General features: G+C 46.6%; 3 protein-coding genes and 2 non-coding genes across 5 annotated transcripts; 1 reads left to right on the top strand and 4 right to left on the bottom strand.

Annotated features, from left to right (window-relative positions):
* Positions 1 to 1,147: 1,147 nt before the first annotated feature.
* LOC128713236 (protein artichoke-like) lies at positions 1,148 to 4,032 on the bottom strand. Its single transcript, XM_053808096.1, has 2 exons — positions 2,709 to 4,032; positions 1,148 to 2,454 (listed from the first exon to the last, which is right to left on the bottom strand). The coding sequence occupies exons 1-2, from the start codon at positions 4,030 to 4,032 to the stop codon at positions 1,148 to 1,150; spliced, it is 2,631 nt and encodes an 876-aa protein (XP_053664071.1).
* A 272-nt stretch (positions 4,033 to 4,304) lies between these two features.
* On the bottom strand, positions 4,305 to 5,435 carry LOC128713235 (uncharacterized). The gene has a single exon (XM_053808095.1). It carries the CDS (start codon positions 5,433 to 5,435, stop codon positions 4,305 to 4,307), a length of 1,131 nt encoding a protein of 376 aa, XP_053664070.1.
* A 2,236-nt stretch (positions 5,436 to 7,671) lies between these two features.
* Trnar-ucu (transfer RNA arginine (anticodon UCU)) lies at positions 7,672 to 7,744 on the bottom strand. Its single transcript has one exon. It is a non-coding gene; the product is annotated as a tRNA-Arg (tRNA).
* A 3,926-nt stretch (positions 7,745 to 11,670) lies between these two features.
* On the top strand, positions 11,671 to 12,951 carry LOC128715321 (leucine-rich repeat transmembrane neuronal protein 2-like). The gene has a single exon (XM_053810204.1). It carries the CDS (start codon positions 11,701 to 11,703, stop codon positions 12,949 to 12,951), a length of 1,251 nt encoding a protein of 416 aa, XP_053666179.1. The 5' UTR covers positions 11,671 to 11,700.
* A 2,162-nt stretch (positions 12,952 to 15,113) lies between these two features.
* Positions 15,114 to 15,186, bottom strand: Trnav-aac (transfer RNA valine (anticodon AAC)). The gene has a single exon. It is a non-coding gene; the product is annotated as a tRNA-Val (tRNA).
* Positions 15,187 to 18,954: the final 3,768 nt, after the last annotated feature.

The following is an 18,954-nucleotide window of genomic DNA, read 5'->3' as shown; positions in this document are numbered from 1 at the left end:
TAATAACCGGGATTAACTTAATGTCGCAACATCGGCACCAGATAATGAACCTCCCTGACCTGTAAGTCGCCATGATTGGGAGCCATTTTGTTTGCCATAGGACATGCCGACAGGACTGCTGGACTTGCTGCAATCCGCGACATTCGATCACCATGATCACTAATTTTCCACCAAAATGGGGTTTCGGTGTGTTGTACCCAAGCAAGGCGTGCTCATACTTTATCGTAAAAACACACCTCTTTTACACACCCTGACCGGGGTACGGTTCACTCAAACCTGTGGCAAAATTGAGTGAGCAATGACTTGAAAACTCACCAATCCACCGTGTAACAAAAAATACCAAAAAAACCGAAATGTCGTTCCGAAATCGATATCCGGGCGCATTGTAGACGTTTGACGACCATGCCCTCGAATCTACTATCTACTCCCATTCGGTTACGATAGGCTTTGGTTTGGTGCTTCGTACACGACACACCCCATGGCATGGCACGGTACTTGACCGGCCACCTAGTGGAGACACCTGCCCCCTACGGATGGGTTGGTTTGTTCCGTACCCTTTTTATGGTCCTCCCCACGGCACGGCACAACAAGAACACGGCCGCGTGGGCATATACGCGAAGAAGGCGAGAAGGTATTATTAAGTTCTTGTTGGACCTGAAATATCCATTACGACGCCGAGCTCCACCGAGGTAGATTGGGCGGAGGGTGGGGGAGGTGGTGCTGATATCCTGATTAAACTAAATGATGATTTTACCATTCGTTTCGGGCGAAAGCGACCTTTGCTGCGCCAAATTTCGGTGGGTTTTTGGTTGCCGCATTTCGCAGGACACGCAGGGGGCGTTGCGTTTCCATTAGCACACGACACGCAACGTGGTGGTTGTGGATTCTTGGGTGTTTGTTGTTGGAACCGGGCTTTTCGCGTGTCTAGGAATTATTGATCCTGACAATATCCCGTCGGCCCTGCGGTCTTTGTGGGGACGTTTAGCATCGAGGAGAACTCGTGGAGAGGACATTTTGGTTTTGATGGAGCTCTACTGACAGAATGCTGTTACCTAAACTCATTCCTTCCACGGTGGGTCAAGAAATGGGAACTGAAGCAAGTTTGCAGATATGAATGTTTGAATAATTTTATTGCCAGCTCAGAATACTACACAGTGGGCAGACTTGTTTCGTTTTCCTGCCTCATAATGCAGCAGTTTCGTTTGATTAAATCACTCCTTTTCACATCACCATTAGGACACTTGACTCGCTCTATGCTGAGTTTGCGTTTGTACAGTATCTGGTCAACGAAGTCTTCCAGCGACGAACATGTTACAGGATTATAGGACATCTTCAAATGCACATTTGGCCAGCGATTGTGCAGCTGTGGCACCGCAGTAAAGCTATTGTTTTCCAACAAAATGTTTTGAAGCGAGGGAAAATTCCAGCGATCGTAGGTATCGATATCTACGAGCAAATTGCTGCCCAGGTCTAGCCATTTCAGGTGTGGCAGTGTCACGGACCGGCTGGCGGTGAACGATTTTAAACGGTTGGATTGGACGGAAAACGATTGCAAACGGGTCAGTCCTGTGAGTGCATATACATCGAAGGTAATCAACTTGTTGCGCAACAGGATAAGATGCATAAGTCGGGTAAACTTGACCAAGTCCAATGGTAGCTTACGGATGCGATTGTTTGACAGGTTTATGTGGGACAGACTGGGGGCATCGAGAAACACAAGGTGCACTGTGTTAAGGCTATTGTTTACCAGTATAATAGCTTGAAGAGCCGACAACGTCACTGGCACGGACGCGTACAGGCGTACGAGGTTGCAACTCTGCATATGGAGATGCTGCAGCTGTCGCAAGTTCACCAGCCTATGCAGGTCCAGGTAGTGCAGGGGATTGTTGTCCAAGTACAGTTTCTTTATGGTGATGTTCGCAGTGTCAAATCGGGAAATCGTTGCTATTCGATTTCCGTTCAGATTTAACAACTCCAGCAACCGGTTGTTTGCGAACAGCCTCCAATTAAGATGGGTGATTCCGCATTCCGTTATTGTGAGATGCTGTATTTGCGTGAGGTTTTCTACTGTGGTCAGGATCGAGCTCAGGTTGCAGCCCTCAACGATGAACTTTTGCAGCGTAGCGTTGGGGCTAACAGTGATAGACTTTAGCTGCATCGCTTTCCGTATTGTCAAATACAGCAGCATACTGTTGCCCGGTATCGTTAAAGTTTGCTCGTAGAAGACATTAAAACTGAGGCAACCGATGAACAGGGACAAATGGTCGATGAAACTATCGACCGAAGTCCCCACCAATACAACTCGTTCTACGATTGCCAATGCGTGGTTCGTGGTTAGTTGGTTTTGCAGATATTCGGAGGTCTGTTTACCGGTTCCTCGGAGTGTTGTAAAGTGTATCGTCTTGGGCAAAGCGATTAAGGTCGCAACCGTGTAAAACTTCAACATCAAGCCAACTGCAATGTGTACAGGAAGACATGTTGGACTGCACGGTTTTCCGGCGTTGACTTTGATCACAAGCCCTTACCTGTCGTAAAAGTACCGAACCAAGTCCATGCTGTTCTAGCCATGCTCTAACGACCGTCGGCCGGTATGGACACTAGCGCAATAAGCTTGTGTTTTGTCGCTAGTCTAATGATAAGCCCCTTTAAACAGTGATACCTTCTAATGATGATTGCAATTGCTTTATTTATCATCGTTTAAAGCTTACAACAAACGCGTCGCGTGCTGGTTAGAATGAAGTATTTTCCTGTCGAGCAAAATTCCTCCTTTCGCAATATCCATTTGGGGATGAGTATCCCTAATCGAATGTACTTCCTGTATTTCTGATAAGTCCCACAAACCAGCGGATTACCCATAACGTTCACATACTGCAGCTGGTTGACGTCTTTTTCGAACACGTCCGGTATCACCTTCAGAAGATTGCTGCTCAGATCTATGAGACTCAGACGCGGAGCAGTCAACTGCTCTAGCGCAACACTTGTCAGTTGGTTGTTCGCGAGTGACAGCTGGAACAAGCTGGGCAGCAGCACTTCACTCGGTAGATCGATGCTTCGTAAACGGTTGTTGTTTAATTCTAGCCTTTGCAGATTGCTGAGACTCTCCAGGCTGGCAAAGTCGAACGTACCGAGACCATTATCGTTGAGCGCCAGGAGTATCAGTTTGGGAAACTGGTCGATATGCTCCGGCATTGTGGATAGTCTGTTGGAAGAAAGCTCCAAAAACTCCATGCTGGATGCATTCAGCTGAACGAACGAAATTCTCTTGATCTTGTTGTTGGATAGATACAGCGTGGTCAGACGAGGCAGTGTCACAACTCCGTCGGGCGGATATTCGATTGTAGCTAACCGATTGTAGGCGAGATTAAGATTGTTCATCTGCTTCAAGGTTCTGAATGCCGACATGTCTATCTGTTGCACCTTGTTGTACGATAGGTCGATCGTTTGGATGTTCTGTGCGATGGACGCTTGCGGTGGATAAATGATTGTGATGTTGTTACCCATAAACTGTGCCGTTTCCAAGTACTTTAGACTGCTGAGCAACGCCAGATTTAGAACCCTGATCGGACAAAACTTTAGCCGTAGCTCTCTTAACGAAATCAAGTTGCGGATGGAAGGTGGCACAAACGAAATGGCGCACTGAGTTATTTCGAGCTGTTTCAGATGCCTGTTAGTTTGGACAGTGATCGTGTGTAGTTGAGGCGCTTCTTGCAGCGTTAGTGCTTCCAGAGTATGTGCACTGGGTAGAAGTATGCTCTGCTCGTGATATTGCTTAAGGTGCAAGTTGTTGGTGAGAGCTGATGCGTTGATCAACAGCGTGGCGATCGTCGTCGTACCCATGAAGAGTCGTTGGATTTGAATGCTACTGTAGGTGGCGCACGGTTCCTGCTTTAGAACACTCAATCCTTCCGATGTGGCGGTAATGTCCAGTTCGGATATGCGACAAAATGTATGCGATCCACACATATGGCCAGTGGTGGGAACAGCGATGACCCAGAAAACTGTAACAATAACCGCACATGCAACCCGGTTCATACTGAAAAACTAGATTATGGAATTATGTGTGTTCTTTCAAAGAACTGTAACTACCGTTTGCTGCCTTGCCTTGTGCCTTGTAGTGCAAACTTCCAATGGTAAAAAAATACCTTTAGTGAGTTTATGTGTGAATTTACAAACGAATTCAAAATAGATTATCCATACGGATGTGCTCAGTGCCTTGGGCTTAGATGATATAGAAATATATATATTCTAGAGCTCCTCGGTCCATCCGGCGATTATTTTAATGAGCTACAATTCAATTGTGAACGTCACTCTACGCAGCATGCATAATTTGGTTTGATCATTTCAACCTGTCCCGTGAAGTTCGCATCTACACACCTTGCTGCTGTTGTAACCAACAGCTTTGGACGGTATGTTGGTATGATCAGCAGTTTGGCATGCTTCTGCAGCGAAGCACATCGTATGGGATTTTTTCTTATGCTTATCATACAGCTAGGCGCCACACCACCAATGTAGATATCCGCCGGTACATACTGGATCCGGTTCTTGTTCAACGCTATGGCTGTTAGATTGGGAAAGTTGCAGTTTTCCAACGAAATAGTTTCAAGCATGTTTGCGGAGAGGTCCAAACACGCTACTAGTGGCAAACGAACGTACTGTCTGCAGGATGCGGAATATAGTTGGTTATGGGAAAAATGGAAGGCGTCGACATATTGGTGGCTGTGGAACTGAGCTAGATCGACCGTGCTTAGCTGGTTCCCATCCAACATAACCCGTGCCAAACCGGGTATCTTGTTGTGGTTCAGGAGCGGTAGTCGCTTAATGTGATTGTTCTTCAAGTCTAGAGTGAGCGAGGCAGGCAAGTACAGCTGTTCGAAATCGATCCACGACACATTGTTTCCCGGCCCTAACACTATTAGAGTAAGAAGTGGAAAGCTCGTGGCATTCGAGCAGACGATCGATTTCATGCGATTATTTTTAAGAAACAAACGATCCATCGCTACGAATGGTGCAAGTACTGTCATATCTAGCGTCGTAAGATGATTGTCATCGAGAAATATATCCCGAAGCGGACTGTCACAGCTAGACCCGTGTGCCGGAAGCACCAAACTGATACGATTTTTGTTCACCTGCAATGTTTTCAGTTTGCGAAGAGCACACACTACGCCTAAGTCTAGCACCCTTATATAGGCCTTCTCGATGCCCAGCGTTTGAAGGTTCGGCAGGTTGGCTATCGTCTCAGGGATACGTCCCACAGCACTATTGACGATGTACAGCGTACGTAGGTGACGATTGGGGACGAACTGAAGATGCGTTAACATTGGTGCCGAGTGCAATTTGATGGACTCACTTGTCATGCGGTTCGTTATGGCTAGGCCGTACTCGTGGTACTGCTGCAGGTTAATTTCTTCAAAGAGACTGCTGGTCGCTTCCAACATCGTTTGGATCGACGTTCTGTTGAGCAGCAAACACCGTTTGATGATCGTCACTTTTGACGTGTAGTTAGCAGTGACCTTCGCCAACCGATCGATCCAACTGTCATTGCTGACACTCACGGTATCCAGTGTGCAAGCGCCGGGATACTGTACCTGACATTTCAACCCGTTTGCCGCACTGAGAAGTATGCACTGAAGTAAATTGACAACTGCATGGAACAGCAGAACCGGAAGAGATTAACAACAGCTGAACAGTGAAGAAGCGAATCTTTGTGAGAGGAGTACCTAACCAAAGCCTCCTACGTTGTGATACACCGAACGTCTTCATCGCAGTTTGCAGTCGCGTAGTTGCACGTGCAGTGCTTTAATACGATGTACCGTAGCTCTATTTCTCATCATCACACCCAAACTGACACACAGCGGTTGGGGGGAAGGGAGGTCAGATTATTATCAAACTTCCTGTTCTGCAGGATGATTGCTTCAATTACAAATCCATCGGGCGCTGCAAACATTAAAACGTCATCCCGTGAGCACGATTTTATGATGGGACAGAAGTGTCCTCCAGCTCGGGAGTGATACTACACGCCCCGGATCCGGATCTAAGCTAGCGATAAACTTGCCAGCATTGCAAATGCCGCAGCTCAACTGCTCGTTAAGCAAGCAGCACAAAATCCGTTTCCAATCCGATTCTTGCTCGTGGCTCTGCGGATATCGATACAGGTGCGGGGGATGTACACCTGATCCCGGTGTGCAGCAAGCGCCCGGAAGTGGATTATATAGCGTTCCCTTTTCCCAATCGAAGGCGTTCCTTTCTCTGCGCTGGAGAGATTCGCTTTCCGAACTGCTTCCGGTCACGTAACATGCAGTGATCCGTACGTTCGTCAGCGTTGTTGGCGGCTAGCAGTTGGCCCGCCGGTTAGAGAGAGCCGGTGGCGAAAGTTTATTTCCCAAGCAATGGGGCCCCACACGCAACGGCAACGGTGTTGTGCGCGGATGATGGTTGAACTTTCCGGCTTGTTGCCTTCTTAGGAAGTGGATGGAAATGGGGGTCCTTCGAAGTCATACACAGTAATAAATACCGCAGGAAACAGTCGTAACCGAACTTCCTAAAACGGCTATAGTTGTACGTGTGTGTGTGTGTGTCATACTACTATCAAGGACGAGGACAACCGAGTAGCCTACCTTGGCGCATCGAACCCTCGTGCCTGCTAGGATTATATCGATTACCGGCAAAATCAATGTGTAGCAGCGAAAGTATCGGGAGCAGGAATCAAGCCAACGGCTGCCCCACCGCAGAGCTTACCCGAGTGCTTTCGTTTTTATTTTCGATAATCATGGCTATGGTCTATAAGTCCTCCCTGCCAACCAACGACTCCTGGAATCGTTGCGGGGGGGAAAAACGGAGCGTTCGAAACTCTCCAGCCGGGGGCCGGTGCTGGGTGCTGGATTTTCCGTAACTTCGGGTTTTGAGCCGCATGCGAAGCACGTGGTTATAATTTCGCCCTTCAGAATACCCGCATTGGCGGGCCATGTTTGTTGCCTAATGAAGAGGGAAACTTTATGCGACTTTATTTTTATGTTTGGTCTACCGCCGTTCCACCGTTTCCAGTTGCGCAATGTTGACGGAGGCGCCGCGTATGCTTGGGGTGGGTTTTCTTTTTGGATATTCATTCATTTTTCTCTGGCCGTTAATTTGACAGTTCTCGCGGCTGCAATGGTGGGCGACGTGTATTAATAGAACTTTGGCAGGTTTTTGCCCAATAAGTCGTTTCACTTAGATATACGGCCAGGGGCAGGCCGTGTTCACGGGGTGCAAAAAAAGAAGTCGTTTAACTTGCTCGTTTGCTCATCGCATAACGATGTGGGGATATATCTGCAGACATTTCCGTAACTTCTTTAGGCCATGGGGTTGTATGAAATAAAAAGTTGCTATTGCTCCAAAGTCAATTTAAATTTGTTAACGTACAACGTTTATTGAACTGTTTATGTGTAAAAAGAAACTGGAAATATATCCTTTTCTTTTCCCTTTCTCTTTACACAAAATCCATCCGGTTTTTTTACGTGTAGAAAAATCAATTGTTATATCTATTAAATTTTTATTTTTATCGTAAAAATTGACTATAACAGAATTGTTATACAATAAATAGGTAGAAGAAGAGGAGGGTACAGGCATGGTATTATAATATTTGTTGCCAAGAGAAAACTTAGTAAATTAAAGTTTCTTTGTTCTCAACACACACATCCCTCGTGGGGATCGAACCCACGACCTTTGGATTAGAAGTCCAACGCGCTATCCGCTGCGCCAGAGGGACAATCGTGGTGGGAGCCGTTGCCATGCTATCGGACGATATGTTTCACGATATCCGAATGTGCACTGCCGAGTGTTCTGAAGCGCATGTTCACAAACGTTCCACTGCTCCGGTGCAGTTCTAAATTTTCCCGTGCATTCTAACAGAAGATACTATTGCAGAAAGGATTTTAAGTGAAGCAAAATGCACACAATCCTCACTTGCCTGGGGGTGGTAACCAGCGCTTAACCAGCAAAGCGTAACTAATAAGAACGTACGGTCCGTTTCTATACCACACGGCAGGACACACTCTAATTAGAGCCATTGGACGAGGAACCGTGTGGCGTATTGGTCAGCGTTCGATTTATGGTCAGTAAGTTATCGATTGGGGGGGGGGGGGGGGGGGCTTTTTTTTTACTCTCATTACAAGCTGCCACACTGCTAATTGCTGCACCAATGCTATGCGAGCATTGTTTGAAGTGCATGTGTCCGACACACGGTGCCAGGCGAGGGGTTTTACATAATTTCCAGGTGGTCGGAACCCAACACGGTGTGCGGTTGTTGTTTACGCATCATTATGCGTGTGCGGAACGCCCAGGATTAGTATAACCTGTAAAGTGGAAACCGGACAAAAGGGATTACTGCGTGCCTTTGTGTCACACCGCGTCATCCTGGGTGTGTGCGAAGCGAAAAGAAACGAACCGTAGAATTTATAGCATAACCGGTTCACTACTCCTTTCCTTTTGTCCTTTCTTCTAGCGCTAACCAGCGTCCTTTTGATTATGTCCACGTGAGGGGTGGATGGAGTGTGTGCCTTGCTAGCCTTCGCTAGAAACGTTTACCAATTAACGTTTCCTGAAGTTATGCAGTTTCCTGAAGATTTTCCTGGACCTAGGATAATCTCTCTGGAGGAAACTCTGGTTTGTTTCGTTAGAACAAAAACGTGTTTTGCCACCATTCCGGTTTATGTGGGACTAGTTGGGTAAGAGATTATTTGTGTTTACTAAACGAGCTAATCTATGTTTAAAATGCGTCAAACAACTAGCAATGGTTAGTTCTTCAGTTAAAAGCTTCAAATTCGAAGGCATAATTAACACGATTTTGTACGTTCACCGTGTGGACTCACCATGCACCGCCTTCAACCACTGTACGGTGAACCTTCAAAAACCCAATTTTCTTAAGCGATTCCAGTCACTTCATTAGCCTCGCTTCGTGCTCGAGAGATAAGACAGTCAGGACTGGCCAGAAACAACAACACTCAAGGACGGAAAGGAAACCACCACCACTCCGGGCAATCGCACGGAAAAGTGTGCTGGTGTGCCGTGATTTCCTGTGTCCCCTCCCCCCTTCCCCCGGAAGAAAATTGTAATTTTCCCAACACGCGAACTATGAACTTTGAAGGCGACTGCATCGTGCTATGCACCTTTCGGAGAAAACCCCCATTGCGGGATGGAAAGGGTAGGAAAACGGCACCATACCCTGGTGGAATCGCGATTTTTACGCGAACAATGCTGGTGGAAATATGTAGCATGCAAAAATGTTTTCCCCCTCTCGCGCCAGAAGAGCGTGAAATGGCGTGGCGAATTCTTTACGGTCTTACTATCCACTCGGCGCGATTGTGGTCCTTGCCTGGTGCGGGCTTTCCTCCTTCTTTTCCAAACTGCCTGCATATAAATGCACTTGCACCGCATACTGTTCTGGTATTTAATTTTTGCACCATTCCATTTACGTTCGTGGCGTTGAAGGATGATTTTTTTTTTGGTTTGTTTTTGTTGAACACGACAGAATGGAGACCCTATTAAGGGGGAGCTTTAAAGCAGTACGTCACGTGGACCTCGGTCCTGTATTGTCCATTTTTTTTGCGTAGTTTGATAGACGGCTAGCTCTGTTGCGACTGGTTTCTTCTGTCCCAACGAAGGCGGGGGCACTCTATTTCCAGCCCGAGAGGTCATACCCGGCGAGAGGTTTTATGCAAATTTTAATCACTAGCTCGCGTGCTCCGATCGCGTTTAGCATCGCCCATGCAGGCAGGAGAGCATGATAGAGAACGGTGGCGATGGCGATGGCCCCTTCCCGGGGTTTCCTTTGCCAAAGTCAAAGTGGGCCAAAGTCGTCCCCGGTTCCTCGGTGGGCACTTATGCTGATTGTTGAACCCTTTGCAGGGTGATAATTAGCTTCCGTGGCCAGCAGCAAGTCCGTGTGAGTAGGAGTTCCTTTCGCCGTCACGACGATGTGTTGTTGCAGCGGTTGCGCGCGATCGATAAGATTTCCTGTAAGAAATAGTAAAAGCACCACGCCTCGAAAAGGCCATTTTACTGAAGGATTTGAATTACGGTTGTTCTTCAAATGTTGTTTGAAACAGCTTTCAACTGCTTTATGTTGTGCTTTAATTTATACGTTTTTTTTTGTCCATCTAAAATGTGTAATTTCGTCATCTTTACGCAATTCTTTGCAGATTCTTTTTTTGTTTAACTGTTCGCACATTTATCTCGCTGATTGCTCGCCTCATTTCTGCCGGCAAATCGGAATAAATTTATGTCCGCTGGAACTATTTTCAATTGCATTCCAGCGCGAAAGCAGGGGCAAACCCTTTTGGACAGTCCCCGCCCCGTCGTGCCGGTACTGTTGTTGTACGCCGGCAACGGTACCGACAAAAACCCTTGCTGCATCTTTCGCTTCTCACGGTTTTCAGTTACATTCCGACGCATTGTTGGACCCGGGCGGAAGTCGTTTAGCATAGGAATTCACACAAGGACGTCGCGCAAGACCGGCTAAAGGCGAAGCAGATCGGGACCGTGTTAATCCCTCTGCTTCCGACCGTGCCGTTGTGGCAGAAGAGCAATCGAGGCGTGGACGGGTTTTTTTTTTATCTGCTGCTTTCTTGCTACCCGCTTCCTGTTTTGCGTGGCGTGGAATTTGTCACTGACATAATAACCCGGTTTGTGCCGTTTGTGAATCATCGCCGGCACTTGGGGATGGAATCCCTGCACCGTGCCGGTGGTGTGTCCTTCCATCGCAGAGCCTTCTTCGACTGTTTCCGTTTTATTTTCTTCTTTTGTGAAGCGCTACATTCCATTGACAGTTACCTCTTGCCGTGTCAGCGTGGAGCACATCCTTCGGTAGATCCGTAATTAAGGGTTGCCGGAAATAGTTGAAAGTTTTGCCGGAAGTTGTATGCGGATCGTGAAAGGGTTATCTTTGAAGCGACCTTTTATCTCACAGGAAGTGAGTTGGATCGGTTCTAATGATCGTCCATCAAAATTGGGCCAAAGTGTGTGTTTAGAAAGCCCTCGCAAGAAGCGGAGTGTTAATCGCAAAGCAGTAGCACATAAGCCACACAAAACATGGCGCCATTTTCCCTACAGTTCGGGACGTTTTTTTCCAGCGTCTCATCTCATTGTGAGCCAAACAATGCATACTCATTCGCTCACTGTGCTGTGCTAGGCTGGATATGGCACAGCTGGGCAATGAGGTCGATTATTTGCGGCACAATAGAACGCACGCAATATGAACTATTAATTCGAGATGGTAATGAGATTCCTTCCGCCAGGGAAGTGGATTTCTATCTTGTTACAGGTCCGTCCTAATGTGTTTGTCTGCAAAACCCGAGACAACGATTTGCGATCACGAGGTTCGCGTGGGGCGATTATTTCGACTTATTACGAAAAAACGTTTCGTCCACAATTTCGTCTGGCAATGCCGTCCCCAATTTACGGCTCGTGTTAATTCACTTTTGATCGACCGTTTTGCGTTTGGAGAATAAAGCAAAAAGGATGGGTCGTAGCGTACGGAGCGACATTCCGTCGCAAAGGTCGAGATCGACAAATGGATCGTGTGGCGGGTAAGTAACGAACGGTTGGGCTGATATCTTCACGAATCTGGCCTAGTAATCTGCCTGGTTTCGGTGTTTCGCAGTGCTTTTGCTGGCGTTTATCGCTTCCGCATGCTTGCCGGTTGCGTACAGTGCGTGTGTACCGTCGATGGCGATGACCTGCCAACTGGACAGCCTCAACATGGTCACCGATGGCTTGCTGACGCTGCGCGAAATGCAGCCCAACGTGTTCTACAACATCCGGGTGGAAATGTTGCGCGTGGCAAACAATCCTTCCGGTGCGTTTTTGGTCCGCATGGGCGAATTCGTCGACCGAGTGGAAATATACACGTTCCACGAGCAGGTGTTCCAAATACTGACCGGCACAAACCTGACCAACGTGGAAGTTTTCGAGGGGACGGCCCTGAAACAGGTGATTATCGGCGAGGGTGATATCACGATCGAAGTGCTGACGTTCTACAACGCCAAGCTCGAACGTATCCCACCGACGATCCGCAATTTGCCGCTGCTGACGGATGTTTCCATCTCGCGCTGTGCGTTGCGCAACATTTCGCTGAATGTGTTCGACAAGAACACCCGCCTGAAGTGGGTCGATCTGAGTTACAACGAAATTGCGACGATCATGCCCGCCGGCAATGCGGACGGCGATGTTCCGCTCTCGATCGAGAACCTTTACCTGTCATCGAATCGGCTCGAAAACATCGATATGACCGCATTCGCCGGGCTGTCCAAGCTAGGCATGATCGATCTCCGGTACAACAACCTCATGGTGCTGGCCGCCGACCGTACCATCACGTGGTCCAACATGGAGATGTTGGATATCAGCTACAATCAGCTGCGCACGATCGACCTGCAGTGGTTATCGGCACCGAACCTCAAGCGGCTGATACTGAGCAACAATCTGCTGGACAAGATCCCGCAACGATTGCGCCGCTTCCCCAACCTGCAACTGATCGGGCTTAGCGACAACCGATTTGCGGGCATCGATCTTGCGCCGCTCAACGGGCTTCCCGAGCTAAATTCGATCGACGTTTCCAACAATCCCGCGACCCGGTACATACGAAGTTCGCGCCCGCTGCGACTGCCGAAGCTGGACACGCTGTACGCCGAGGCCTGTGCCTTGGGTCGGTTCAACACCAGCGGCATTGATCTGCCGGTGGTTAGCTTCATCAGCTTGGCGCACAACAACTTCAGCACCGTACCTCCGTTGGGCAAAGCATTCCCGACGATCGAGTCGTTCAGTTTGGTGGACAATCCGCTGTCCTGCAACTTGCTGAAGGCACGCGCAGACATCATTCTGTCGGGGAAGTTAATTATGGGACCACCGCAGGATGCAAGCGATTGTCCGAACGGGTCCACGCTGGTCAAGGAATCGTTCTTGCTGTGCTGTAAAGCTTGAGCGCTTGAGCCAAATAAAGCATTCGCTCCGTTCACACTAGACGCGTTTTATTGTCAGTACTCCACACAGCAAAGTTCTTGGCCCGACGGTAGAATGTACGTACCGTTGGTGGTGCACGGCGCACCGTAGGCGCTTGTGTCGACGACTAGCTTAAAGTCCAAAATGTACTGCTCCCAACGGTGGACAGTGCTGCAGCGCAGCGGGTTCTGGAACGCATACACCCGCTTCAGCTTGGGAAAGATCTGGAACAGGTCCGGCAGTTGGCGCAGTTGGTTGAAAGCGAGCGTAAGTGTGGCCAGCTGCGGAAAGTTCCAACGGGCGAAGTCGAGCTGCGTGAGCTGATTGTTGGGCAAATGCAGCATCGTCAGCTCGGGCAGTGAAATGTGTCCGGTGCCCGATGATGCGACTACGTGGCTTAGACGGTTACCCGCGAGATCAATCTTGACCAGCTTAGTCCAACCGTTGAACCGACGCAGATCGACAACCGTGAGCTGATTGCCCGGAAGCACCAGTGTGGTCAGATTGGGCAGGCGTTCTATGCCGATCGGGACACGCGTGAGGTTGTTGTTTTCGAGAAACATTTCGACCAACCATGGCACATGCCACTGCGATACGTCCAGCGTGCTCAAACGATTCTCCACGAAGCTGATGTACATTACCGTTGGCAGCGAGATCGGACCACCTTCGATGCGCTGGATGCGATTGCTCTCGAAGGTGACGTACTTGAGCATACGCAGCGGTCGAAAGAAGTCGCCGTCGATCGATTTCAGCAGGTTGTAGGACAGCATCAAGTCGGTGAGTGGTATGACGAGGTCCGCATTACGGCTAGCTACCAGCTGGGCAATTCTGTTGCCGCTGCACGAAAGGCTGGTTATGTTGGGGCTGGCGTCGAACGGATCCAAGCTTAGCGTCTCCAGAGCACCGTTCGCAAAGTTCGCGAATTTAAGTGCCGGCAAGTTGCGGAACGACTCCGGCACACTGGGCAGAGCGGCTTGGGTTATCTGCAGCGAGGTTAGCTGATGGTTTGGCGCGACAATGACGATCGTCTGGAGCCCGGGAGCACTCTTCACAATCAGATCTTCCAGCATAGCGTTCGGGGGAATGCGTAGTACGCGTTCGTAGTACCGCTCGTAAATGACTTCTTCCACAAACTCGGCAAACAGCTGCAGCAACGCACCGTCCGGATATGGCGTGAGCAGCCGCTGCACAGTGATCTGTTGTATCGTGGAAGAATCACGAGCAGTTGCTCTCAACTGCTGCAGCCCGCCAGCGGAGAGATTCACCCGGTCGTAGATACAGTTAGCGACCTGCAGAACGCATGACTGACGAGCAGAGTGCACGATCGACGGTCCTTGTATGTGCAGCCAGAGATTTGCTGGAATGAAGACGATGGGGGAAGACGCGATAAGAAATCAGGCCCGAATAGAGCGAGTTCTGAAGAGTGTAACCTACCCAGCGTTACCAGCAGAGAGATCGTCCAGTCACGGTTTGCTTCCATCGCTGTCGTATTAACGATTGGAAGGATGGCGTTCACACTGCCATAATATGCGAACTCTCACCAGACACCTGCCATTATAATGGAATTAATATGTTACGCGCGTGTTGTTTGACGTGAACGGAAGCTAGTAATGCGCAAGACCACAGTCAAAGAGAGTTGCTAGAGCACCACGAAAAACAAAATAATTGATCGTAATGTCTCTCTATTATCTCGCTTTTATTCTGGAAGCTTCACGATCACGTGGAATGACAACCTTAAAATTGACAAACACATAATTAATATCGACTTATTTTGTGTCCATAATGTTGATGTAGAATGGTGGCATGAAGATTATGTTCTTTATACTGTGGTGTCTCGAGATGCGAGCTGCCGAGTGAATGTTATTTTGCTTCGAGATCACTTGAACCCGTCGCTTAAACTCGTCGAGGAACAGTGGCATCTGGCAGAAGGCCCATGATCTTCATTCGCAGGACTAGATAGGATAGAAAGGACATCTTGGGAATATTTCATAAAAACATCGAGAACCATCGCACTTTATTGAAGTAAGCAACTCGTTTGCCTACATTGCTGTGAATGTGAATGAAGTTCCTAATGCAAGATGCACGTCGCAAAGAAAAGGTCCAAACATGCATGATGAAAAGAATATAAAAAAAAGTTCAAGGTGTGTTTCCGCCCGGGATCGAACCGGGGGCCTTCCGCGTGTTAGGCGGATGTGATAACCACTACACCACGGAAACCGTTGAAATACGGGCCATTTCGTTGCAACCGGAGCAACTTTTCACTGCACAAGCCGGTGAACAGCATCCCCCCCCCCGGTGCTACGATGACAAAATGAGGCGGCCTGACCGTAAATGGACCTTTAAAAATATAAATCACCAAAGCAAAGGTAAACCAAGGGAGGGGATTTTCGTGAAAGTATTTTTAGTGCAGCAGCAGCAGCAGCAGGCCCACAGGACGGGCAATAATGTGAATTTGTCGCAACGCAATGTTGCTGCCGGTGGTGCAATGGAATGGATCGAAGCGAGCGAACAGCTGGGGAAAGGGATGCTCACAACAAATCCCGCTTTTGGCACACCATCACAGAGGAAGGAGGGACCGTTATAGGGTGGGGATATTTCCAAAGGGGTTATTTTCTGCCGTTGGTGATGAAAAGCGATAAATTTAAAGCCCACTGCAGCATAAAGGAGGACATCGGAAAACGAACAACAACCACAACAGAAAAAAAAAAACAGTTGGCCATGGGGTGTTGTTTACGCGGTTTTGGTGATTTTTCCTTGGCTTTTGTTTTGACTTGGAAAAGCTTCACTACAGATATGTTTTGTTGCGGTAGATCATGTCTTCAAGGGTTGTCGGTTGCTGGGAAGAAGAAAGACCTTCCTCAATGCTATGTGTAAGCTATTGCGCGCCAAGTTATGCAATTCGCACTGAAATTCGCCTACAATTATGCAATTCGCATAGTAAAATTTGCCAATTACATTAGTCGTTTCTTACTTTGTGTGTAGTAACTTTGTTTGTAATTTGTTATTGCATTGACATTTCTTTATTTACGACCATTTATTCAATCATTTTCATACTATACTTCTCTCTTTCTTCCACAGGCAAGATGCAGATGAAAGGAAGGCAAGGAAAAATCGTTTCTTGGAAGAAAGTTTACGGTGCGAGCGATCCACGTTTGGACAACTTTTATCATCGCATCGCCGCCGCTCTCGTTATGAATGCTGAAGTTTTATCACTACCTTCCGCGGACACATTTTCCCTCAGCAGCGATTTTCTCTTCATTTTGCTGTAAAGTTTAATCGCATTGCTGCTGATTTAGGATCAATAAATTCCCGATCAACCTACTCGAAGAGGAAATAGAACGAACCATATAAAACAATGCACACACACAAGTACTTATAAGCAATAGAAAGTGTATAAAAAAAGTGTCGAAGTATCATTTGTGGAATGTAATTTAATTCATGAAAACTAGAAATGTAGCAATTATGTCAAATACAAATATTATAGCGCAAGAGCAGCATGGAATAATAAATAGTGAAAAAATTAACATTCCTGGTAATATTCATTTTTTGAGGTTGGTTTGAAAATTATTAAAATATTACCTCCAGCATGTTCTTCGCTCCTGTTACATTAACGGTTTCCGGTTACAATTTCTTTCGATCGAAGTGTTCGATCATGAGTGATAAACTTATTAAAGCTGGTTTGAAAATTAATAAAATGTTACCTCCAGCATGTTCTTCGCTCCTGTTACATTGTCGGTTTTCCGGTTACAATTTCTTTCGATCGAAGTGTTCGATCATGAGTGATAAACTTATTAAAGCTGGTTTGAAAATTAATAAAATGTTACCTCCAGCATGTTCTTCGCTCCTGTTACATTGTCGGTTTTCCGGTTACAATTGCTTTCGATCGAAGTGTTCGATCATGAGTGATAAACTTGATGAAATTGGTTTGAAAATTAGTGAAATGTTACCTCCAGCATGTTCTTCGCTCCTGTTACATTGTCGGTTTTCCGGTTGCAATTTCTTTCGATCGAAGTGTTCGATCATGAGTGATAAACTTATTAAAGCTGGTTTGAAAATTAATAAAATGTTACCTCCAGCATGTTCTTCGCTCCTGTTACATTGTCGGTTTTCCGGTTACAATTTCTTTCGATCGAAGTGTTCGATCATGAGTGATAAACTTGATGAAATTGGTTTGAAAATTAGTGAAATGTTACCTCCAGCATGTTCTTCGCTCCTGTTACATTGTCGGTTTTCCGGTTGCAATTTCTTTCGATCGAAGTGTTCGATCATGAGTGATAAACTTATTAAAGCTGGTTTGAAAATTAATAAAATGTTACCTCCAGCATGTTCTTCGCTCCTGTTACATTGTCGGTTTTCCGGTTGCAATTTCTTTCGATCGAAGTGTTCGATCATGAGTGATAAACTTACTAAAGCTGGTTTGAAAATTAATAAAATGTTACCTCCAGCATGTTCTTCGCTCCTGTTACATTGTCGGTTTTCCGGTTACAATTTCTTTCGATCGAAGTGTTCGATCATGAGTGATAAACTTGATGAAATTGGTTTGAAAATTAGTGAAATGTTACCTCCAGCATGTTCTTCGCTCCTGTTACATTGTCGGTTTTCCGGTTGCAATTTCTTTCGATCGAAGTGTTCGATCATGAGTGATAAACTTATTAAAGCTGGTTTGAAAATTAATAAAATGTTACCTCCAGCATGTTCTTCGCTCCTGTTACATTGTCGGTTTTCCGGTTGCAATTTCTTTCGATCGAAGTGTTCGATCATGAGTGATAAACTTATTAAAGCTGGTTTGAAAATTAATAAAATGTTACCTCCAGCATGTTCTTCACTCCTGTTACATTGTCGGTTTTCCGGTTACAATTTCTTTCGATCGAAGTGTTCGATCATGAGTGATAAACTTATTAAAGCTGGTTTGAAAATTAATAAAATGTTACCTCCAGCATGTTCTTCGCTCCTGTTACATTGTCGGTTTTCCGGTTGCAATTTCTTTCGATCGAAGTGTTCGATCATGAGTGATAAACTTATTAAAGCTGGTTTGAAAATTAATAAAATGTTACCTCCAGCATGTTCTTCGCTCCTGTTACATTGTCGGTTTTCCGGTTGCAATTTCTTTCGATCGAAGTGTTCGATCATGAGTGATAAACTTATTAAAGCTGGTTTGAAAATTAATAAAATGTTACCTCCAGCATGTTCTTCACTCCTGTTACATTGTCGGTTTTCGGGTTACAATTTCTTCCGATCGAAGTGTTCGATCATGAGTGATAAACTTATTAAAGCTGGTTTGAAAATAATAAAATGTTACCTCCAGCATGTTCTTCACTCCTGTTACATTGTCGGTTTTCCGGTTACAATTTCTTTCGATCGAAGTGTTCGATCATGAGTGATAAACTTACTAAAGCTGGTTTGAAAATTAATAAAATGTTACCTCTAGCATGTTCTTCGCTCCTGTTACATTGTCGGTTTTCGGGACACAATTTCTTCCGATCGAAGTGTTCGATCATGGGTGATAAACTTGATGAAATTGGTTTGAAAATTAATAAAACGTTACCTCCACACATTCTTCTTCGCTTCTGTTACTTTTTCGCCTCAAAGGCGCATTCTCATCTCACTCATTCTAATCGAACTTTGAACAAAATACCAAACACACATTATTCTCTCCCTCTCTATCACTCTCATTCTCTCTTTCGCTTCTGCATTTGTACGTTGCTGGTAGCACACGGTAAACAGGGAATGACCTTTTTGGAGACCTTCGGAGAGCGTGGCATGAGAAACGATCAAATCGCCGTTTCCCAAGCCATTTTCATGTTTGTTGCTTTCGGAAAAGAATCCCGTTCGGTCACATTCCACCATTGTCAGATGCGAGAGATGCTGCCGGAGCACGTTTTGGGGGAGGGAAAAATGCATTCCGTTTGGTGGGTGGGGGTGGTTGTTGCATATATCTACCGGCCAAAAACCCAGAGAAATCGGTCGTGATTCATACAAACCTGG

The sequence above is a fragment of the Anopheles marshallii genome, chromosome 3 (genome assembly GCF_943734725.1).
Source record: "Anopheles marshallii chromosome 3, idAnoMarsDA_429_01, whole genome shotgun sequence".
NCBI lineage: Eukaryota > Metazoa > Arthropoda > Insecta > Diptera > Culicidae > Anopheles > Anopheles marshallii.
Note: the sequence above shows the minus strand (reverse complement) of the source record. Positions and strands in the feature narration are given on the sequence as shown.